This window comes from Dendrobates tinctorius, unplaced genomic scaffold (assembly GCF_039654945.1).
Source record: "Dendrobates tinctorius isolate UK_male_01 unplaced genomic scaffold, ASM3965494v1 ptg000084l, whole genome shotgun sequence".
NCBI classification, from domain to species: domain Eukaryota; kingdom Metazoa; phylum Chordata; class Amphibia; order Anura; family Dendrobatidae; genus Dendrobates; species Dendrobates tinctorius.
The window spans coordinates 37841711-37866312 of NW_027361752.1; the positions used below are offsets into that span (position 1 = coordinate 37841711).

At 49.3% G+C, this 24602-nt stretch overlaps 1 protein-coding gene across 8 annotated transcripts in view; it reads left to right on the forward strand.

Annotated features, from left to right (window-relative positions):
• The window catches only part of LOC141097395 (synaptojanin-1-like), a 236399-nt gene that overhangs the window by 68949 nt on the left and 142848 nt on the right, over positions 1-24602 (forward strand). For 6 of the 8 annotated variants that reach the window (XR_012233941.1, XM_073584532.1, XM_073584534.1 and 3 more), the window contains 12 exons: positions 13644-13728; positions 14250-14390; positions 14471-14663; positions 14758-14916; positions 16995-17151; positions 17781-17898; positions 17985-18197; positions 19295-19373; positions 19663-19825; positions 20520-20735; positions 21687-21824; positions 24012-24050. Coding sequence is in view for 7 of the 8 variants with exons in the window: in XM_073584532.1 (XP_073440633.1) it covers positions 13644-13728; positions 14250-14390; positions 14471-14663; positions 14758-14916; positions 16995-17151; positions 17781-17898; positions 17985-18197; positions 19295-19373; positions 19663-19825; positions 20520-20735; positions 21687-21824; positions 24012-24050 (1701 nt within the window). In the remaining variant the exon portion in view is untranslated. The remainder of the gene's footprint in view (positions 1-13643; positions 13729-14249; positions 14391-14470; positions 14664-14757; positions 14917-16994; positions 17152-17780; positions 17899-17984; positions 18198-19294; positions 19374-19662; positions 19826-20519; positions 20736-21686; positions 21825-24011; positions 24051-24602) is intronic. The other 2 variants (XM_073584535.1, XM_073584536.1) reach the window with 1 other exon arrangement.

The following is a 24602-nucleotide window of genomic DNA, read 5'->3' on the forward strand; positions in this document are numbered from 1 at the left end:
AAAGGATGTTGCAGTAGTCGAGGCGGGAGATGATGAGGGCATGCACAAGCATCTTAGTAGATTGAGGGTTGAGGAAAGGACGGATTCTGTAAATATTTTTGAGCTGGAGGCGACAGGAGGTGGAAAGAGCTTGGATGTGCGGTTTTAAAGACGGGGAATAGTCAAAAGTTACTCTGAGGCAGCGGACCTCCGGTACTTTGAAACGCATGATGTTATTAATTGTGATTGATAGATCAGGTAAGGAAGATCTGTGAGATGGAGGAAAGATGATGAGTTCAGATTTGTCCACATTGAGTTTGAGGAAGCGAGAGGAGGATATGGCTGATAGACACTCCGGGATTCTGTACCGCAGAGAGGTGACGTCTGGGCCAGAGAGGTAGATCTTGGTGTCATCAGCATACAGGTGGTGCATAACTGGGATATGTGACATTCCATCGTTATTACCTCATAAAGTGACACATGACGTTAGATATGAAAAATTGGGCTTGGTCACTAAAGGGTTAAAATGCCTTCTTTCCAATGTGAGTTTTCTGATGGCTAAAAAGTCGAGATTCAGATAAAAAAAAAATTCCACATTCTGAACATGAAAAGGGCTTCTCTCCTGTGTGAGTTCTCTCATGTACAACAAGATTTGATTTATGTGTAAAACATTTGTCACATTCTAAACATGACAACGGTGTCTTCCTTGTGTGAACTCTCTTATTTCTCCTTCGTCTCATTGGGGGACACAGAGACTGTGGGTGTGCGCTTCTGCCGTCTGGAGGCTGACACTAAGTATACAAAAAAAGAGTTAGCTCCTCCTCCGCCGCATACACCCTTGCCCCCAGACCGGGCGTAACTCAGTTTTTGCTTAGTGTCTGATGGAGGCACACGCAGTCTGGAGCTCCAGACTAGTTTTTTTTTTTTTTTTCCTTTCTTTGAAGATAAGACAGGGGCGACGGATCCTATAGAGAGGGTCCGATCTCCCCAAATCATCAACGGGCGACCACGTGTGAGTAGTCCTCCACGTGTTTTCTCTCCCGCACCGAGGGACATATCTGGGACTTTTCCCCAGACAACCATTTTTCTTTTTTATTTTGTAAAGAGGGGCAACGCATCCTGATGAGAGGATTCGATTTCCCCATAAACTACAACGGGCGAGCACGTGTGAGCGATGGGCGATCCCCAACGTTTTGTTCCTCTCCTGCAACGCGGGATTTCAGGTTGGCCCCTTCCACCCCTAGGTAGTGACACCAGGGGTGCAGTTGGAGGCGCAGGTGAGCCAGGGGATCGAAGCATCCACCCCCAGTAGCCTCCCCCTCCCCGCCCAGGGATGGGGTTGAGAGCACCCCAAGAGAGCCCCCCCGGCGGCCAGGCTCACCTTTTTTTGTAGGGTCACCCCCCGGAACGGGACCCTCCAGAATGCGCCGCGGGGCTGTCTGTTCCCCCGCCCGACGGGGTTACTTTTTCTCACGGGGCCCGACTCTCTCCCCGGTGGAACCCGGTGCGAGTAGTGCCACATGCGGAGTGCGGCCAGAAGTCCTGCCGGCGGCCGCGGTCCCCGCGGTATGGGGAGATCCGCAAGGCCGCGCGAGGCCTGCCCGCCCCTTCCGGTGGTAGCCGGAAGCCCTGCCCACTGACTTCCGGCAGCCCGGGGGGCGCGGCGGGCGCACAGTGACCGGGGAGCGCGCGCCCTCCTCGCAGGTCCCCGCCGGAGTACGGCTGAAGCTCCGCCGGCGGCCGCGGTCCCCGCTGTATGGGGAGGGCCGCGAGTTCCGCGCGAGGCCCGCCGCTTCCGATGGGGGCCGGAAGCCCCGCCCACTGACTTCCGGCGGCCCGGGGAGCGCGGCGGGCGCGCACAGTGACCGGAGGCTCCCGCCCCCCTCCCCCTCCTCGCATTTCCTCGCCGGAGTGCGGTCGGAAGCCCCGCCGCCTCTCTCCAAAGTGCACCGCAGTGCCCCCGGCGAGTAACGGCACGTGAAGCAGCTCGTCCACGTCTCAGGGTTTTCGCTGCGTCCAGAGCACCCCGTGGAAGAGGTGGGACGTTACCGGTGGGTGAGTGCAACCCCGTTTCGAGTGCCGCACTGGTTGTCAAGGAAGGGGTTACCCTCCTCCTCCTACCCTACCCTGCAATATGTCTGGCAAAGGGAAAGCTCACTCTTTCCTATACGCTGTTTGCGTTTCCTGTGGGGTCAGGCTGCCTAAGGCGCAGCCGGGTAAATATTGCGAAGCCTGTGAGTCGGAGCGAGCCCAGGAGCCCCCCATTGTTGCAGAGCCCAGGGGTCAGGACCCCCCAGAATGGGCAGTGTCTTTATCGCATTCTATGATGTCCCTTACGAAGGCAATTGAGTCCCTTCGGGGCCCGGGCAGGGTCAAGGATGGTGGTCTGCCAGCGGAAGACAGCTCGTCCACGTCTCAGGACCCTTCGTCCGTTAGGGGCCGCTCCAGCACCAGACAAGCTCATGGTAAGAGAGCTCGTTCTCCGTCGGCCGGGCCCTCTGGGGAGTCGGCGGCGATTTTTAGGGCATCTCGTTCCCTGTCGCCAAGCTCAGGAAGCGATCAGGACGAGGAGGAGGAGGAGGAAGCCTGGAATCCAGAAAGCCTGGGATACCAGGACTCGGTGGACAGCCTCATTGAGGCGGTCAACCAGACTTTAGAGATCGAGGATGATGTGTCCACGGCCTCAGGTCACAAGGTCTCCTTCAAGAAAACCAGGCGTCCGCATAGAAGGTTTGCCACACATCCGGAGTTCGAGGAGCTAGTCCAGAAACATAGGGAACACCCAGATAAGCGCTTTGCAATGCAAAAGGCGCTGCAAGCAAAGTATCCGTTTCCTCCTGAACTCCATAAAGGGTGGGTGGAGTCGCCAGTAGTGGACCCACCGGTGTCACGTTTAGCATCAAGATCGCTATTGTCGATACCCAGCGGTTCTTCTATTAAGGACCCAACTGATCGCCTCATAGAGGGGCTTGCCCGCTCAGTGTATGAGGCAGCAGGGTCGGCTCTGGCCCCCTCCTTTGCGGCTACCTGGGTGGCTAAGGCCATGGTTTCATGGGCAGACACTCTGCATAGGGCCCTCCAAGACAGGGATCTGCCCGCGGAAATCTTGGAGGTGACAAATCAGATATCAGGAGCGAGTGATTATCTCGTCGGCGCCGCTCTGGATGCGGCCGAGTGTTCTGCTGTGGCAGCAGCAAATGCGATCGCCGTAAGGCGAGCATTATGGCTGAGATTATGGAAAGCGGATTCTATCTCTAAAAAATCCTTGACCTCATTGCCTTTTCAAGGCAATCGGTTGTTCGGTGAAAAGCTTGATAAGCTTATCTCAGAAGCCACAGGGGGGAAGAGTAGTTTTCTACCGCAGCAGAAGAGTTGGCCGGCATTCAGGCAGACGCAGAGGCGTTTTCGGCCCTTTCGTAGCTCCTGGAGGTGGACTTCGGCCAGGGCATCCACCTCCGCAAATGGTCAGATTAGAGAAAGGCAAGTTTCTTACAGGGCCAATCCGCTGGGTAGAGGCCGAGGCCGTTTGCCCAGAGCGAGGGGGGCCAGATCACAAAAGCCTCCAGCAAAATGACTCGAGGCACTTCGTACCTACGGACGACAGAGTGGGCGGACGCCTACTAAGGTTCAGCCACGTTTGGGTCGCAGTGGCACGCGACGCTTGGGTGGCAGAACTGATATCGTCCGGGTACAAGATAGAGTTTGTCGGACTCCCGCCACGGCGTTTCTTCCGTTCCCGGCTCTCCGGAACAGAATCGCAGGCGGAAGGTCTGTTGCAGGCTATAATGACGCTACAGTGCAACGGGGTCATTGTCCCAGTGCCGAAAAGCGAAGAGACGCAAGGTTTTTACTCCAACCTGTTTTCAGTCCCCAAAAAGGACGGGACAGTAAGGCCAGTACTGGATTTAAAGATCCTGAACAAGTTTATCAGGGTCAGGCGATTCCGGATGGAATCCCTCCGTTCGGTCATTTCAGCCATGGATCCAGGGGAATTCCTGGCCTCGATCGATGTGCAGGATGCATATCTACACATCCCGATTTTTCCTCCACACCAGAGGTTCCTGCGTTTTGCGATCGGAGGGCGACATTTCCAATTTGTTGCTCTGCCCTTCGGTCTGGCCACTGCCCCCAGAGTCTTTACAAAGATAATGGCGGTGGTTATGGCCATCCTGCATGCTCGGGGCATAACGGTACTACCCTACCTGGACGACCTTTTGGTAAAGGGGCCGTCGTTTCAGGCGTGCCAGGAGAATGTCGGTATCACTCTGGATACCCTGGCCCGCCTAGGTTGGCTGATCAATCGGAACAAGTCGTCCTTGGTTCCGGCTCAGAGAATCGTATTTCTAGGCATGGTTTTCGACACCTCCCAGGGGCTGGTGATCCTCCCTCAGGACAAGGCGCAAAGGATCAAACAGGGGGTACGGAACCTTCTTCAGCCGGGCTCCAGATCCATCCGGTACGGCATGAGTGTGTTGGGCAGAATGGTGGCGGCGATGGAGGCAATCCCGTTTGCCCAGTTCCATCTCCGTCCGCTTCAACATGCGCTCTTGTCAGCATGGGACCGAAGGCTGCTTTCCCTCAATCATCGGTGCAGTTTGTCTCCACCGGTCCGACGGTCACTCCAGTGGTGGACTCGCGACTCGTCTCTGGTTCAGGGGAAACCCTTTCCCCCGGAACAGTGGTTGGTGGTGACGACCGATGCAAGCCTGCAGGGTTGGGGAGCAGTTTTCCAGAGTCACACAGCCCAGGGGCGGTGGTCCTTTCGGGAGGTAATTCTCCCGATCAACATTCTGGAGATATGGGCAATACGATTGGCCCTGCAACATTTTCAGCGTTGGCTGACAAACCGGCCGGTGCGCGTTCAGTCGGACAATGCTACAGCGGTAGCGTATGTGAACCATCAGGGGGGCACGCGCAGCCAGGCAGCCATGCGCGAGGTCGGGCTGGTACTGCGTTGGGCCGAGAAAAACCACGTGGTAATTTCAGCGGTGCACATTCCGGGAATCGAAAACTGGGCGGCGGATTTTCTCAGCCGACAGGGGGTCGCGGCAGGGGAGTGGTCCCTGCACACCGAGGTTTTTCAACAGATCTGCCAACGGTGGGGGACACCAGACGTGGACCTTATGGCATCCAGAGAGAACGCCAAGATTCAAAGGTTCGTCGCTCGATCCCTCGACCCGCAGGCAATCGCAGCAGACGCTCTGGTGCTTCCGTGGAGCCAGTTTCGGCTCCCGTACTTGTTCCCCCCGCTACCTCTGCTTCCAAGAGTCATCAGAAAGATAAGGAGAGAGAAGGTTCCAGCAATTCTGCTGGCCCCAGACTGGCCTCGGCGGGCCTGGTATGCAGATCTGGTTCAACTAGTGGTGGACGTACCCTGGCGTCTCCCAGATCGGCCGGACTTACTGTCCCAGGGGCCGATCTGCCATCCGAACTTAGGGGCCCTGTGTTTGACGGCGTGGCCATTGAATCTTGGCTGTTAACACAGGCAGGATTCAGGCGCGATGTGGTGGCCACGATGGTGAGTGCCCGAAAGCCTTCCTCGGCGAAGATATATCATCGGACTTGGGAAGTGTTTTTCCGTTGGTGTAGGGATCGCGGAGTGGCTCCTCTGGTTTTTTCGATCCCCAACGTACTGGCTTTTCTGCAGGCAGGGCTGGACGCGGGATTGGCTCCGAGTTCGCTCAGAACGCAAGTCTCGGCCCTGTCGGTGCTTTTCCAACGAAAGGTCGCTTCGGTGTGGCAGGTTAGGACGTTTATGCAAGGGGTCGCACATTTAGTACCCCCTATAAGGCACCGATGGAATCATGGGACCTGAACTTAGTGCTCAGGGCCCTTCAGGAGCCTCCCTTCGAACCGTTACAAGAAGTCTCCTTACCTTACCTGTCCAGGAAGGTCGTTTTTCTGGTAGCGATAACATCTATTAGGCGGGTTTCGGAACTGGCGGCTTTATCTTGTAAACCGCCGTTCCTGACTTTTTATAAGGATAAAGTAGTTTTAAGGCCAGCTCCCCCCTTCTTGCCGAAGGTTGTCTCTGCATTCCATATCAACGAAGACATTGTCTCACCCTCGTTTTGCCCGGCACCGGTGCATAGGGTAGAAAAGGCATTGCACACCCTGGATCTGGTAAGAGCCCTTAGGAGATATGTGACAAGGACAGCGCCATTCCGCCAGACAGACTCTCTATTCGTGATTCCAGAAGGGCGGCGGAAGGGACTCGCTGCGTCCAGAGCGACTTTGGCCAGATGGGTTCGTCTGACAGTCCAAGAATCATATCAAATCAGTGGCACGCCGGTTCCGGCAGGGATCAGGGCACACTCGGCTCGAGCAGTGGGTGCCTCATGGGCACTGCGACACCAGGCTTCAGCGGAACAGGTGTGCAAAGCAGCTACCTGGTCCAGTTTGCATACGTTTGTCAAACATTATAACGTACATACCCAGGCATCCTCGGATGCAAGCCTGGGAAGAAAGATTCTCCAGGCAGCAGTTGCGCACCTCTAATCAGGGGCGCAAAATAGCATGGATTGGGTGAGCTAAGATCCCGCCCAGGGACTGCTTTAGAACGTCCCACAGTCTCTGTGTCCCCCAATGAGACGAAGGAGAAACATGGATTTTTGTGAGTACTCACCGTAAAATCCTTTTCTCCGAGACGCTCATTGGGGGACACAGCACCCACCCTATTAGCCAGTTGGCATCTGTTTATTTTGAATTATACAAATCCTTATATAAGGATCAGGGTGGTCCCTTTTTCAGACGTATAATTTCTTGCCTGAGTTTAAGGCGCGTTCTCCTACTGCTTATGCACTAAACTGAGTTACGCCCGGTCTGGGGGTGAGGGTGTATGCGGCGGAGGAGGAGCTAACTCTTTTTTTGTATACTTAGTGTCAGCCTCCAGACGGCAGAAGCACACACCCACAGTCTCTGTGTCCCCCAATGAGCGTCTCGGAGAAAAGGATTTTACGGTGAGTACTCACAAAAATCCATGTTTTCCACACTTATTTTGTGACTTTTATTTTGCTTAAAGTCTGTGACGAATTAAGACATTGTACGTTAAAAGAATCCATGTCTGAGATGTTGCCATGCTCCTCATATGGATCTGGTGCATCGCTGCAATCTTCTTTTTTAAAAATCTGAAGATATGAGATGTCTTTCGTAGCTCCCTGCGCGGCCATCTGTTGGAACGTCCTCTTTGCACTATGGCATCAGCTTTGATAATCTTCAGATATTTGCCTAGTTGTCAAAGCAGATGAACCTAATCAGCAGCTCCAAGACTTCGGGAAACACCAGATCGTGGGTATTCCCATCTCCAAGATCCTAATCCAATATGTAGTGAACGGAGTGAAGGGGGCGACGGTTCCTTTCTGCGGCCAGCTCTCCCCCGAACTAACAGGCAAGCACGCGGAGTATACCTCCCCGTACACTTTCCTGCGACAACTGGGGCAGATTCTTCTGGCGATGGTTTCTTAACGGTCCCGGTACCCCACACGGATACGAGGGCGAGCGCATGGAACGCACAGAGAAGACTTGACCAGCGCTTTCGGATGCCCTGAATCAGCCCCATAGCTCTCCGTCCCCCTGCCCATAGGGTGGATCGATTGAGCAATACCCCTGTAACAACCTCTCCGGCTCTGCTACATCGCCCTGGAGCTTTTTTACCTCAGAAACTGAGATGGGATGAAACCTGCAGGCTCCTGGACATCGCAGACGGCGCGAGCACCGGATTGGGGGTATGGGGTCGGATCCTGGTCCCTGGGAGAAGTGCTGACCGAGTCTCAGCGGCGGCATACCGGTGCCCCGTTTCGCTCCCCCCTTCACCCGGCGCTCGCCGCGGGTAGGCCCAAAAATTTAGTCCCTGGCTTTTCGGCCTACTAGGCCACAATTTACATAGCGCCGCACACAGTTGGCGCCACCGCCCACGTCTTTGACGCCTCTCCCTCTGTACGAGATGCACCCTGCTAGTCTCGGGGGACATGTCTTTAACCCCTTCTCTGCCCCTTGGGCTCTGGGACAGCTGCGGGGGGTGCGCGCACGGATGGACAACACCTGGTGACACTACAGGGCCACCAATATTCCTCCCAGGGACACAGAATCAGGACCGCGGGTAAGCTGCATCTGCCTCAGAGCACAGCTTTAACCCCTTCGCTGCACATTCCCTGCAGCTGCAGCCCAGGCTCTGCTTGTAACCCTTTCACAGGCACTATGTCTCAGTCTAAGGAAGCAATAAGGGGGCTAATAAGAAGCACACTGCGTTCTTTACTGCTGGTACCTCTTACATGACTGCCTTGCCCAGTATCTAGACTAATCTGCTATGCACGGATTGCGACCCGGCTTGTGCTAACACGCCATCCGCCGCCGCTGCAAGGTGCTCCCTGCATTTAGTCCCTCTGTGTGGGCCGCGTCCTTGTCACGGTCTGTGGAGTCACTGACCAAGGCTATAGACTCCTCTTTAAGTCAGAACGCGTCTTTACCACCCGAGGAGGGCTTTGGCAACAACCAGGAACCGTCCGCCAGCAGGGGCCATGCTCGTTCAAGGGATCCTCAGGTGTCTAGAAAGCGGACCAATGATGCGTCCCCTAGTCACGCTCGCGATTCAGCATCTGCGAGTTCTGTCTCTCACTCTCCCTCTCCTAATGTTCGCAGAGAACATGTCTCTGAATTCGAGTCTGACACGTCAGTCCCTTTGAATTCCCCAAATGTCCATGAATCGCTTGATTCTCTGACAGTCAGACAACAAGTTTCTGACGTTGGACGAGGAGAATATTCCCGCTCCGGAACACGTTATCTCCTTTGAGAGGACTAAACGTGAACGCAGGGTATTTGCCAGCCATCCGGAGTCTACGGACATTGTCCAGAAACGTAGGAACCGACCACATAAGCGGTTCACAGGGCAAAAGCCTATCGAAGCTAAACACCTCTTTACTCCATATCTGCTGAAGAATTGATTACAGTCCCCCTTGGTGGATTCTCCTGTATTGTGCCTTGCTCCTAAACCGGTTTGATCCGTTTGAGGGCTCTTCAGTCAGAAACCCCTCCGATCGTCAAATTGGCTACCTCGCCAGTTCAGTTTTTGGACTTCAGGAGCGGCATTTTTCCCATCTTTCGCGGCGACTTGAGTGGCTAAGGCATGGCCACTCGGGCAGAAGTCTTAATTACTGCCTTACAAGCAGATAATACATGCAGGGGATTTTGCAGTAGACTCCTCTTTAGATGCCACTAATTGCGCTGCTAAGGCAACCGCTACTGCAGTCTCCATCAGAAGAGCCTTATGGCTATGCAACTGGCGGGCAGATTCCACTTCCAAGAGATTAAAGACTCTGCCGTATCAAACTGGTCACCTGTTTGGACAAGAAACTTGGCCAGCTCATTTCTGACACTTCCGGGGGGTAAGAGTAGGGTTCTTCCCCAACAAGGGGCTGCCCGGCCGTTTTCGGAATCAACAGCCGACTAGTTTTTCAACCTTTTTTCGCAACAGCTCCAACTGGTCCTCCACAACCTTCTCTTCTGGATCAGGTCGGTCCCCGCGTGGAGACAGAGGTTCCCAGGTCTCAGACCTAACCGCTCTTGGAAACCCAGGCCGACAGCATCTGGATCTAAGGAAGCAGATCCCATAGATTCTCTACTCAATGACTAGTTGTGGTATCTGGCCGACACCAACAAAGTAGGCTGCCGTCTGCTATCATTCAGAATGGTTCAGCGGTTTTTATTCAAACCTTTCTTTGTGGTTCCAAAGAAGGAAGGAACGATGCGGTCCATACTGGACCTCAGGCTGTTAAATCAGTTTGTCATAGTACGGCGATTCCGAATGGAATTCCTCCAGTCGGTGTCGCTTCCATGCAAAAGGCGAGAGCCCCTATCATCCAGCAGTTCCTGCGTTTTTGCAATTCGAGAAGAACACTTCTAGTTCGTTGCCTTGCCCTTCGGTCTCGCCACCGCCCCCAGGGTCTATACCAAGGCCATGGCAGCTGTCATAGCCATTCTCCATGCTCGTGGAGTGGTGGTACTGCCATATCTGGACGACCTGCTAATCAAGGGTCCATCCCTTCCAGCCTGCGAGAAATCCATGGATATCACAGTAAATACACTTTCTCGCCTGGGTCTGAAGATACACTTCGAAAAGTCTTCCCCAACACCGGTCCAGCAGGTTTCCCTTTTGGGAATGGTCTTGGACACTTCCCGCGGGTTGGTCATTCTCCCTCCAGAGAAGGCTCCAGCTTTGCAACAGGCAGCGCAGACTCTTTCCCGTCCGGTTTCTCATTATATTCGTTTCAGCATGAGAGTTCTCGGAAAGGTGGTGGCAGCAATGGAAGCGGTGCCATTCACACAATCCCATCTCTGCCCTTTGCAACAAGCCTTGCTGTTGACTTGGCACAAGAACCCGTCTTCCCTGGACCGTCGGTGCCTTCTGTCCCTGCAGATCAGACAAACCCTCAAGTGGTGGACACTGAAATCCTCCCTGAGTCAAGGGAGGTCTTTTCTCCCAGTACGAGGGTTGGTGGTGACCACCGACGCAAGTCTTCTGGGGTGCGGTGTTTCGTCACCACACGGCACAGGGTCGTTGGTCAATTCTGGAGTCAAGCCTCCCCATCAACATCTTGGAGATACGAGCAATCAAATTAGCCCTACTGAATTTCCACCATCTCAGAGATCTCCTCGCAGGTCTCCCCATCAGGATCCAATCCGACCGTAGCATATATCAACCGTCAGGGGGGTACTCAGAGCAGGATGGCCATGCACGAAGTGAGTGACATCCTCCATTGGGCCTAGACCAACCGTTCGCCCATCTCAGCGATCCTAATCCCGGACATAGAGAATTGGGCGGCAGACTTTCTCAGTCGCCAAGCCCTTGCCTCGGGAGAGTGGTCTCTTCATCTGGAAGGTTTTCAGCATATTTGCCATCGTTGGGGCACTACGGATGTGGATCTCATGGCCTCAAGGCTAAACAACAAGATTCCAAGATTTGTTGCCCGATCGTGCGATCCAGGCGCCATCGGAGCGGACGCCCTAGTTCTGCCATGGCACCAGTTCCGGCTCCTGTATATTTTTTCCCCCTCTCCCCTTGCTCCCGAAGGTCATCAAGAAGATCAGGGCAGAGGAAGTATCTGTGATCCTAGTCGCGCCAGATAGGCCGGGCATGGTACGCAGAACTAGTACAACTAGTCGCCAACGTCCCTTGGCGACTTCCAGATTGCATGGATCTACTCTCTCAGGGTCCGATTTACCACCGGAACTCCGGGGCCCTGTCTTTTGACGGCGTGGCCGTTAAATCCTGGATTCTAGCACAGGCTGGGTTTTCTCCCGACGTAATTTCCACCATGATTAGTGCTAGGAAGCATGTGTCCATGCGCATCTATCACCGCACCTGGAAAACCTTCTTTTCGTGGTGCAAGGATCATGGTCGATCCCCTCTAGTGTTTTCCATTCCTGCCATATTGGAATTCCTTCAGTCAGGATTAAAGTCAGACCTCGCGCTTAGCTCGCTCAAGGGCCAAATTTCAGCCTTGTCAGTGCTATTCCAAAGCAAAATTGCCACCAAACTTCAGGTGGCAAGACGTTCATCAGGAAGTTTCTCATGTAGCGCCTCCCTATAAAGGGCCATTCGACTCATGGGACCTTAACTTGGTTCTCGGGGCCTTACAGGAGGCTCCTTTCGAACCGTTGCAGGACGTACCACTACCTGATCTCTCTTCGAAAGTGGTCTTTCTAGTGGCAAGTATGTCAATCAGGCGAGTTTCGGAATTGGCAGCCCTGTCCTGCCGTCATCCGTTTCTGAATTTTCATCAGCACAAGGCAGTTCTCAGGACGTCCCTGTCCTTCCTGCCCAAAGTCTTATCCTCTTTCCATCTCTCCTCTTTCCATCTCTATGAGTAAATTGTTTTGCCCTCCTTTTGTCCGGCACTGGTCCATCGCATTGAGAAGGCCCTCCACACCCTGGATGTGGTTAGGGCTCTGAGACAGTACATCTCGCGGATGGCTCCCTTCCGTAAGTCAGACACCCTGTTCATACTTCCAGAGGGGCATAGGAAGGGTCTAGCCGCTTCAAAAACCACGCTAGCCAGATGGATTTGCTTGGCTATTCAGGAATCCTACCGTGTCCGGGACACACCTGTCCCAGCAAAGATTAAGGCGCATTCTATCCACTCAGTGGGCGCCTCTTGGGCCATTCGGCTCCAGGCGTCGGCAGAACAGGTCTTCAACGCTGCAACTTAGTCCAGCCTACATACCTTTACAAAACATTACCAATTTCATTCTCAAGCCTGTCTGCAAGGCTGCGACTTGGTCCAGCCTGAATACCTTTAAAACATTGCCTAATTTCATTCTCAGGCCTCTGCGGATGCAGCTCTTGGCAGACACATCCTGCAATCTGCAGTACCACAGTGTTGAGTCAGTGGTACATGGGGTATTAGTAGATGGATGCTCCCCACCTAGGGACTGCTTTAGGACGTCCCACTGTCTGTGTCCCCCAATGAGGCGTAGGAGAAATAGGGATTTTTGTGTACTCAACGTAAAATCCTTTTCTCCGAGTCAATCATTGGGGGACACAGCACCCACCCTGTTTGGCCTATTGGCTCACTGTAGCATTATTAGGTTTTGACAGTTATGATTGTCATTCGTTTAATGCTCCTACTGCTTTTTCACCGAACTGGGGAATTCCCAGCCAGCGAGAGGTTGTATACTGCAGGGGAGGAGTTAACTTCTTTCTGTGTTTACTTAGTGTCCTCCTAGTGGCAAGCAGCATAACACCCACTGTCTGTGTCCCCCAATGATTGGCTCGGAGAAAAGGATTTTACGGTGAGTACACAAAAATCCCTATTTTCCTGAAATCCAAGCCTGAGAAGTGACTTAGTAATAGTAAGATCTGTCTGCATGTTCTGATTTATCACATCAAAAGTACTAAAATTGACACCAAAGAAAGTGATTTTTGAGTTATTTGACGGAGATCGTTGTTTCTTGCAACTTTTACTTTTGCATTGTATTTTGTCTTGGCTAAACTTATGCCTCATAATGCTTCCAGCCAACCATTACGGTACTGCCCGCCACATGCAGATGATTGTGCACACACCTACGGTAGTGGACTTTTCTTCCTTTAAAAAGAAAAAAGGGTTAGGCATGTCGAAATAGAGCATGCCCATTCATTCTTCGTCGCAGAATAGTCAGGATTCCGCTGATCCCACCGATTGATCTAAATGTGTTACCACCTTTTATTAACCCTGTATCGCCTTCATTCATGGTTTACAGTACACTATCAGAGCTGCTAATGACGTATAGTTTCTGTCCTTTTTATATTATACAGATAGTGGCTGCTGCTTGTTCAGTTTCTTGTGATTTGAGACAATTTCTGAGTTACCTTTTTCTCCATAAATAACCACTATTGCTTGACTATCTCTAATGACGCCATTACTGTGCCTGTAGGGGTAGTCTCCCTGCACAGTCTAAAAATGAAAACCGTTCTGAAATTATCTATATGTTGCTATACAAATTTGCCAGGGTATATCCATAAAGTGGAATCTCCATCCAGATATTCGGTGCTACGCCTTTGGCCTTTTTTTGTTTGTGGTGGTCTCATTTTCAGCAAAATTAAAAAGTGTGTATATATACATACATATATACCATATATCCGGTCTGCATAGGCCTCATAAAAGCAATTTTAATCTTCCTTCCTTGTTTAGATAGACGAAGCAAGCCGACAGATATATTCGCCATCGGATTTGAGGAGATGGTGGAATTGAATGCAGGAAACATTGTCAATGCCAGGTGAGGTCCAACCCTTGTATGTCCTACAGGAGCCTTATAAAAAGTCTGGAATTGTGCAGGAGTGTGAAATTCTTTTCATCAGGCATGTTATGATCCAGATAAGTCTGATAAACTTTTTTTTTTTTTTAATTTTAAGAATGGGTGATCTGTTTGTTTGCTGGGGAACTGACCCCTGGAGCCATTAGTTGCCAACTTCGTGACCCTCCCCCCAGACTCCGATCCTTAAACACCCAACCTACTCCATCCCCAAGAACAGCTATTGCCACCTCTTACAATTCTTCAGGGCCAGTGATGGCCAGTCTCCCCCCACCACCACCACCAAAGCCATCAAACCCTAACCCTCCTTCCCCTACACCCATGGGTCCAATGATCGAAACCCTCCCCTGGGCGATCACCAACCCTTCCACTCCCCTGGGGCCAGTGTTCCCCAATCCTTCCCCCACCTCCAGAGCTCACAATTGCCTACCCTCCCCCACAACTCAACAACTTCCAAGCCACTTACTATCTATCGGTCTTTACAGCACAACCAACCAGAAGCTTTGGGCAGCAGAGCTTCAGAAGACCATCTCCAGAGATAATAAGTACGTTCTCTTGGCCTCGGAGCAGCTGGTCGGCGTCTGTCTCTTTGTATTCATAAGACCCCAGCATGCCCCTTTTATCAGGTCAGTGACCATTTTCAGCATCACCGGTCAGTACTAGTAGTAGCTCCTTCGTTACTGAGTGTTATGCCTTTCTATACCAGGGATGTAGCTGTAGATACCGTGAAGACCGGCATGGGGGGAGCCACCGGGAACAAAGGTGCGGTGGCCATCAGGATGCTGTTCCACACCACCAGCCTCTGCTTCGTCTGCAGTCACTTTGCTGCTGGGCAGTCCCAAGTAAAAGAGAGGAATGAGGATTATCATGAAATCGCCCGCAAGCTTAGCTTCCCCATGGTAAGACAGCAGCAGGGTTAACACCTTCTGAAGGTCCCATCCACACTGCAGAATATGTCGGGATTGATCAGGGTTTTCTCGTGGTTTCCACCAGGGCAGGATGCTATTTTCTCACGACTACGTCTTCTGGTGTGGAGATTTTAACTATCGCATTGACATGGCTAACGAAGAAGTCAAAGAGCTGATCAGGAATCAGAACTGGGATTCTCTCATAGTGGGAGATCAGCTGATAAACCAGAAGAATGGTGGACAGGTATGGCCATGCAGTAGGCTTAGAGGGGTAATGAAATAGTCTGCAATTTTTATTTATTTTTTTTGTCTGCTGTGTTTAAACACTTAAACCCGGGTTTGACTGGAAGTTTTCGCCAATTTTCTAGTGTAAAACTCATTGAAATGTTGCAAAATTGTGATAATATTTTGGTACCTTTTAGCATTTGCATGCTCTTGCTGGCCAGCTCAATCATCGTGGGTGACGCAGGGACACGACGTGCCGAATACAAGTCCATCAAATTCATTGTAATTTGCTCCACAATAGTGGCAGAAATTACTCCAGAAACTTACTCCGGTCCCTGGCTGGAGTAACAATTCTGCTGGAGACGCACGCGAGTTATAAGATGCACCAAATTCATTAAGATGCACTTGGTTTTGGCACATCTCACTCCAACGCTGCCCTTCAGTAATACTGGCATTCAAGACTTTTAATTGGGGCCATAATGTGCGTGCAGATTACGGCATTACAGAACGCCTAAAAATAAAAATTATTTTTGCCTTCTCATTCGAACGCTGCAGGTTTACATGTGATGATGGTGGCCAACCAAAAGAAGCACTTGGTTGTGTTGAATCCTCCGAGACAGCAGACACTCAGTACAGTGGCTAGGACAACCCCTCCAGTCTTAGTCTATAATTTCCTAAAGAACCACTTTAAAGGGATCCTGTCCTGAGGACTTCATATCTCAGTCTGTGTACAGGTGCCTTCATACGGATTAAACCCATTTTGCAGTTTCTGAGAAATCCAGCATTGAATTTCTGTAAAAGTGCTTTGAGGGGTGAGACAATGCACTCTCCGCCTGTCTGACTTGTCTAAGTCACCTGCCTTTTCCCAATCAAGATCTTGCACAGGCGCAGTCAGCGCCGATGCATGCATAGGTTCTCATAATGTCAGGCACTGGCTGCACTTGTGCAAGATCTGGATCGGGAAGAGGAAGGTCACTGAATATTGAGTGACCTGTCAGACACAGGAGGCAAGCGAGAAAAAAGACAGGGAGGGCAGGAGAGCTGCAAGTGCAATGCCCCACCCTGGAGCACTTGACTATTTCAATACTGGCTGCCTCTCACATACTACAGAGCTGATTTCTACCATCGAGAAATGGATTTATTCAGCCTCAAAATGCCTGTACGTACATGATGTAAAATTCTCATGCCTGGATCCCTTTTATCCCATAAAACGTTTCTTGTCCTCTGATCTTTCCCAGACTCTTGACCTGTAGATTACTGACTGTGACCGATGCCTACCAGCAGCATCTGTCTTCCATAGAATACGATGAGATCTGTAACGGAGGCCGCCGTTGATTATCTACCTGATCAATAACCCAATGAATAGACAACAACAAGCTCACGACGTATCCATTTATTGGGTGCCAGTGACAATGGGTGGAAGGATATGTACGTCTGACATTTCTTTAGTGGACCACATGGGATGAAACTGACCAATTGATTGAATTTTGTTTCCATACCCTTTTGGCCGCCTTCGGATAATGCAGCCCTATGGACATTTGCACAGTTAACCTAAATGAATGGATTGTCAAGTGGAGTTCGGTTGCTGGGTCCCCGCTCCAATAAGCAGTATGGGGCTTTTTTATCCCCCTTAGAATGGAACAGTAGTGCAGAGCTGATGCTCCACCGTCACTCTCTTCCTTCCCTATGGGGCGGCCACTTGCTTCTCTTGATCTTTTCAGGAGCCTCACAACAAGTAAAAAGAGTGAGGTTGAGGTGTGTGACCTGCCGCTTCACTTCATGATGGGGTTTAAAGTTTGCCAATCTGTCAATCAGTGCAGGTTCCAGGGGTCGGACCCCCACCGATCAGCAAGTTGTCACCTATCCTGTGGATAACTTGTTAATAATGATTTGCACAGTGCCTTAGTCTGGTCCTTCATCTCTGCCCGTCCTATGGGAGGTAACTGTAGGATGTCCATATACTTGCCCTAGGTGCATCCACTGCTTTCTGTGTACCGGTTTACTCAAATATCTTTCTTAAGATCCTTTTTTTTTTTTCTTAATACATATTTTTGGGTTAGTCTTGACATATAACCTGTTTTTTTTACCCTATCTAAGGTATTCCGGAGTTTCTTAGAAGGGAAAGTTAATTTTGCTCCCACCTATAAATATGACTTATTCTCTGACGATTATGACACAAGTGAAAAGTGTCGGACCCCCGCGTGGACAGATCGCATTCTCTGGAGGAGAAGAAAATGGCCATTTGACAGATCAGGTATTAGTGCGATTCTTCTATATGAACTGAAAGCTTCTGCGATCCATGAGAGCGATGACACAAAACTTTGTCCTGCAAATAGAAAAATAGCTGACAGCACTTACAGGATCAAAGGATGCACGCTCTAAGTCCAGGGACCCAGTTGGACATAAGTCACAAAATGAAGAAGAGCAACATCCGGTCCGGGTGAAGAAGCATTTAAAATTTATTATGCCATGAAAACATACAACGTTTCGACCATCACATGGTCTTTTTCAAGCAAAAAAAAGACCATGTGATGGTCGACCGTTGTATGTTTTCATGGCATAATAAATTTTATATGCTTCTTCACCCGGACCGGATGTTGCTCTTCTTCATTTTGCGACAAAACTTTGTCCTGTCACTATGACAAGTCAGAACTTTAATAAAGTGATAGTGACAATCGATTTCCATAGTATAATGAATCGGGGTGACTCTCACTTATAGTGCCCCTTTTTTAGACCCGTTGGGGGACATATAATAGATGAAATTGTACCTGATAATCGCTGCTCCATTCACCACACGGAAGAACGAGGACGGAGGGCACAAGTCTCCTGTACTGGTGACTTGTGTTTTTTTTTTTTTTCTTCTTATTTTCTTTTTTTTCCCAGCTGAAGATTTAGATCTCCTGAATTCAAGTTTACAAGAAGGTAGAAACATTCCTTATACCTGGAATCCAGGTTCCTTGCTGCACTATGGCCGGGCGGAGCTGAAAACCTCCGATCACAGGTAATCGTCGTCGCGGATTATTACTTCCCAATACCCGGTCTATGTGTATTATTGCCACTGACGCACTCTGTATCCTCGTTATGAAGGCCGGTTGTTGCACTGATCGATATAGATATATTTGAGACTGAGGCCGAAGAGCGACAGAAGATCTATAAAGAAGTCATCGCCACCCAGGGGCCGCCGGATGGGACCATCATGGTCTCCATACAAAGCACATCACAGGAGAACTATTTTGACGACAGTCTAATTGATGAATTGCTGCAGCAGTTTGCCGGCTACGGAGAGGTCATACTGATAAGGTAAGACTTCTTGCTTTACACACAATTCAAGGCGCCAAATAGGGAAAACGCTCAAGTAAAAGTTCAGCTTTTTTGCTTTGATCGCCCACATTGGAAAAAATGTTATTGTCTGAGATTTCTAGAACTGAGAAGTCCCACACACGTGGAAGATTCCTGTCCTCGAAGACTTAGCAGTAGGAGATCAGTGCAAACTTGTGCCAACTATGGAGTTTCAATTTGAGGTCGAAGTTCCCCTAAACCACCGAGACTAGATCATAACGCAAAGATGGCCTTATTTCGTTTTATCCCATTAAATGGGTTTGTGACTTTAGCATCAGGAAGCCCACATACTTGCCAGTACATGACCACCTTATTTGCAGATGGTGCACGGTGGCTGATGGTCTGGGTAGATATGTGTAGCTATAACGTCATCTGTTCCGCTCAACCCCTGGTGGAGCATATTTCACCAACTTAGTGCCAGTCTCCTGCCGCTGTTCGTCTGTTCTAGAGCCTCATTCTCGACATAATGGCCAGTCGTGACCCATCCTCTGCACCCTGGTCCTATCAAATGAGAACAAATGTAGTTTCGGCATTGCTTTTTGCATTCCGTAAGAATGTTACATTTATTTAGAAATCTGAACATGAGTTTTAAAGATTTTTGGGTCTTCGTCTAACAGCCAGCTGCAAATGGAAACCTAATGGAGGAGTGTGGAGCACTCGATACAATGAGAGAAAGGCAGACACAAGCAGTTTGAGCTGAACATCTAGCAACTTTTTTTTAAATTTAATTGTGCTGGATTCACAGTCACGCTGCTCAGTACTGCTGGAGAATGTCCTCCATGCTGCCGCTTCTATCTCTGTGCTACAGGAATCCCTCGTGCATGTGTACTGTATATGAGAGACCTCATAGCAGCTCGTCTAAACCCACTAGTTCAAAGACTGGAAATTAGAGCGAGTTTCTGCAGAAAGATGCAGGATACGAGTCATATAAAGGCCATAAATGATGTTATTCCTCGTGTTCACGCACTGGACAGAGTATACTGAAAATAATATTCATTACAATTTCTAACTACTGTTTGGCCAGGATACATGGGGTAACTATTTATTAATCGGTGCAGGTTTGTCGAGGATAAAATGTGGGTCACGTTCCTTGAAGGAAGTTCTGCTCTTGCTGCTCTAACCCTTAATGGTGTGGAGGTAAGTGCATGTTTTGTGTACTAAAAAGCCGCATAAAAATTTTATTTCCAGCGGGATGTTTGAATCGCAAGGTCCTAACCCTCTCCATCACCGTGCTATAATACTGGACATATCCTTTGTCACGTCAAAGCAGTAATTACTTTCCATAGCTGCGGGGAGAGTCCTCTCCTATGAATAATAAATGCAAAATAAGAAATGAGCCTCTACCAATTGTAATAAGCTCTGAACCAAATGGAGATTTCTTCTTATAACTCTGGGTCTTCGATATGATTCCTTGCTGTACCTGCAGGTGTTGGGGAAGACGATGAATATTCAGCTGAAGAACCCGGACTGGATCGCCCAGGTGGAGGAGGAGATGAGTTTGGAGAGGATAACAGTAGCGCTGCCTTGTTCTACAAGCTCCACACTGCTGGGAGAAGATGTAGACGTCGCTGCCGACTTCGACATGGAAGGTGCTCGGTCAGAGATCACTGCGTCTTCAATTATCATATACCTCACTAGATGGGGTCTGACATCCATAACGTTCTGCTGCAATCACTAGGGGGTGATTTAGAGGAAATGTAGTGTGTAATGCGTCTGTGTCCTCCTCCGGTGAAAAGAACAGGGTTCTGAGTGGGGGATCCAAATTCTTTGATGTGCACCTACCTGATATTCCTCTTAAAAGCCATGGACAGGTTTGCACTGAAAGTTTGTTCTTTTGCTTCCTAAATGCTATATTAGGCAACTTATTGCTAAACAGACTAAAAACATTCTTCTATTTTGCTGTTGTAGAGTCTGTGTAACTCCTACATACCACTGGTTGTCTTGCTGAATCTGACACAGATTTGACTTGCTATGTCAGCACTTTCTGCTCTTCCACCTTAATCTATCAGTTTCAGAGATGGCAGCACTGAAGGGGATATGTACAAAGCGGATCAGAAATTGGAGTGTGGGAAGCATCAAAAGTCTTCAGGGAGGACAATGACACGAGTGTTATTTAGGGAGGAACGCACACAAGGAGGAGAAAAGAGAATCGACTAGGCTTTGTGAACATGTACAAAAATAAGAGCATGAAGCAAACTGCAGTGGGGAAGGGGAATCGAGCTGCTTTTGTTGAAGTAAACCAGTAGTTTCAGACATGTGACCAGGTATCGATCCATCCCACAGGTGACGTGGATGACTATAGCGCAGAAGTAGAGGAATTCCTCCCTCAGCATTTACAGCCATCATCCTTCTCGACTATGGGGTCATCCCCCAGCTCTTCTCCTCGTTCAAGTCCATGTTCTTCACCAACCATGCCAGAGGGACCCCCTCCTGCTCTGCCTGTACGTCCAAGTCGTGCTCCTGCAAAGACCCCGGGTCCCCCAGTTACTTCATCTCCAGGTACATGCCCTCAATATCCACAACCACAGTTGGTCTTTGTAAACAGACATATATTGTACCGCCACACAGCCCAGGCCAATTAGTAGCATATGGTACGGGTTACCCCAAGCTTCTCTTCTAAAAGCTAAAAGGGGTATCCGCTACATTTTTCATTATAAAAATGGTCCTATAAGGTTATTAAAACAAAAAGCAACATGCTCTCCTTCCGGGTCCTGCTGGTCTCCTGGCCTATAATTCTTGCTGAGACATTGCTTGACCACTGAAGCCAAATAGGTCTCCTGGATGGGCCCCATCAATATGGTACTGGGTGAACAGTCCATAAATCACTGCGTGGTACAGAGTCTTGGAATTCATGATCCAGGGATTCCAGCAAACCGTTTAAAGATGTATCCTCCGTGAAGCGGAACCTTAGGCAGTACTGGGATTAGCACAAAATGTGAGCGCCCGTAAGTCCCCCGTGACCAGCCATCCTTGATAAGTTCTTGTCCCCACGAGTAGTTATAGTCTACAAATTGTTAGCATGGTGATCTGGAGCTGACTCCATCAAGTCCTTGGCTCTCATGAGCTCATGGATCATCTAGGGTTTCTACAAGTTAGACTCAATTCTGCTCCATTTCGTATCACCCACAAATTTGGGCAGCCGTCCCATAGGCACAAGGATTATGCCATTGTTACTGTAGGAGTTCTCCCTTGTCTCAGCCAAGCTCGGCGATAGGTGTAGGAAGTCAAAACAAGATTGGGCACATGTTTCAGAGACATCCTACACCATTTGGATTTGTTCATGTGTTGGGTACACAGGTGCAGGGCTTGTTACAGTAGCACTGTAGTTTGTAGTGTTGCCTCCTGTTATGAGCTAGTAATGACATCCCCCATCGTGCTCTGCCCTTGAACAGTGTCTCCCCCTCTAGTGTAGCACATAATGCAGGTCACTCTTGCGCTCCTATATTATAGGGTCTTCAGTGGACTTCCAGCCTGTAGTACTGAAAGAAGCTCCATCTCTGACGCTAGAACCTAAACGAGCGCCCCCTCCAAGACCTGGTGCCCCACCGGCACGTCCAGCGCCCCCTCAGCGTCCTCCTCCTCCATCAGGTAAGCATAAGCTCTGCTAATATAAGTAGATGTGAGCCGTGCAATTATATGTCTCTTCAGAATTGCTTATCCTATTACTTAGCAGTGATAATGTCTATATACCCCTAAAATGTGGTTTCACCAGATAAATCTGTACTCTTCTTCCCTGGCACTGGTGACTTCCCTGACTGGTCCCTGCCTTATGAAATGATGTCTGCGGTCACAACGGACAAGATGTCATTGCTGGAGATTTCACTTTTTAGTTTCAGGGGGAATTTTGGCACAACTATTGCCACCTCAGGTGAAGTACTGTTTCGCTTTGGGGACCTGCTGAGTATGGAGTCTTACAGGCAAGGCTTCGTGGGGAAAAAAGTATGCAAAAGTGGCTCTGCCACAAAATGTTAAAAAAACAGTCTCACAAGTACCACCCATGAGAGGCAATCCTTTCAGTCAACCCTTTTACTAGACTTGCAACAAGGCTCCATGTTCAGCTGGTCTTTTTAAGGAGAAGTAGTATTTCCCCCATCTTTGCCTCAGTAGTGTTGCACTTCACCAACCAGAACTGTTTCAGGGTGTTTGCCCCCTCATCAGCGTAGGATAATGTAGAGTCTACACTGATGAGTGGCAAACACCCTGAAACAGTCTGTAGATGAGTTTTTGGCATGGCATTTATCTCTGGTCATGTTGCAAGGCTCACTAACTTGTTTGCATATCCTGACGGAGCCGTAGGTCACGGCCGGGATGCGCAGGTATCGGGCAGCTTCATGATCTGAGTCCTCGCCATACCAGGCACCTGTCGTCTTCTGATGGTAACAGCAACGACTGTTATATTAATAAAAGCAATCAAAAAAATTGCAGGTTCATGTGACCTAAAGGGACTAAAAATAAGTTTTAAATCCCCCTCTATGACCAGTTAAAAAATAAATAAGAAAATAAAATATTTGATATCGTCATATCAGTGAAAGTTCATTATAAAATGTATTTAAATGCTGGAAAGACAAAAATAAAAACACCTGGATTGTCATTTTTGAGTTGCCATACCTCTGACAAAGAAAAAAATGCAATAAAAAGTAATCGAACCGTTGTATGTACTCCTAAATACTGTGAATAAAATGTACAGCTCAGGGCGTCCAAAGAAAACAAGCCCGCTCACAGCGTCATCGATGGGAAAAGTGAAGAAAATTCCAGGTGTCAGAAAATAGCGACCCAAAACAACTTCTGACATCTTGTATAGAACGGTGGATGCGTCCTTCTGCCTGAAACCAGGATAGGTGGCGCCTGCTCCGGCGCATACTGCACTGCGGCACCATTTCATTAAAGACACTGTGCGAATTTGCAGACAGCCTCTTCAACAAAATGACGCCTAATATCGCGGCATGCGCATGTGTCGACTTAGGGGCACAATATTATTGAAGAATTGTACTGTAACGTCATCATAGCAGTGCGCATGCGCTGGACGATGTCATTACCTATGGCCGGCGCGTGCACACTGCTATGTTGACGTTGTAGTACATTGCAGTAAAATGTCGCCGGAGTCAGTGCGGGCACATACTGCGATCTCCACGCCATTTTACTGCAGACACTGTATAAATGTACCAATAAAAACCCTCGCCTCCCGGGCATAGAACGAGTTTAATAGCTAACTTATTTATAAGGACTATCATATAAAACAAAACTTATAAGTTTGAAATTTCTGAAATTGCACTGATCTGGAGAACCATGTTGCCCCGATCATTATTTTTTCTTTTTCAGCATGCGCTGAATGCCGTAAAAACCCAAAAATCAACAGCAGAATTGCATTTTTTTTTAAACCATTTTCCTAATTTTTCTTCTTGTTGTTTTTTCCTATTGTGTTATTTGGTAAAGTGAATGGTGTCATTCAAAACTGCAACAAAAAAAAAAAATGAAAAATTATCCTGTAGAGATGAACAAGAATGTCTAACGATGGGGCATAAAACAAGAATGTCACGCACGATCAGGCATATCGATCCTGTATATTGACTGATGCTTGGCCAGGAATGATCATTATGTGATATGTATGACGTGACTGGCAGTGACTGTGTGCTACGCAGGGTATATAGCACACGACGGGCCGACCTGCGTGCCTCCTATGCCCGCAGTGCTGCCAGCTTTTTACCACCCGCTGATCTCTCTGCTGATTCACTCTGTTCTGTTCCCTGCTGCTGCTCTCCTTTGTGCCACGATAAGGTGCTAGAAGCCCCGCTCCAGCCAGGAAAGAGATCGGAGGTAATGGTGGCATCCCGTTGTCTCCTGTGCTGAATGTGAATCAGGCACCTGTCTGGTTTACTTTTCCACATCCTTTACTGCATCATTCATGTAGTGTTGTTACTGTGTGTTATCCACCCTGTCTTGTCAGCTCTACCATACATATAGTTAACGCTGCACACCACCCAGAGCATTATGGACAACCTAGTCCATCTGATATGCTATTCACATCATCATACCTACAAAATCGTTGAATTGCTGCGACGGTGATCTTAACCATCAAGCGTGGCAAGACATGCCCGACATTCGGCACCTGCTGCAAACCTTTGATATACATCATGCATTGCCGTGGGCAATAAAGGCGGGTTCCTGATTCATCCTCTCTTCAGCTGTTTTAGTTCCCACAGCGGATGTTGCCAAACTTCTGATTGATGGCCCTATTTGCAGTGACTAACAAAGTCTATACCGTGGAAATATAGTCTGCACACCTCTGTTAAAATGCCCAATTTTTATCATGTAAAAAAAAAAACCATACCAACAATCATCATTTCAGGACTTTTCCATTTTTTTCCA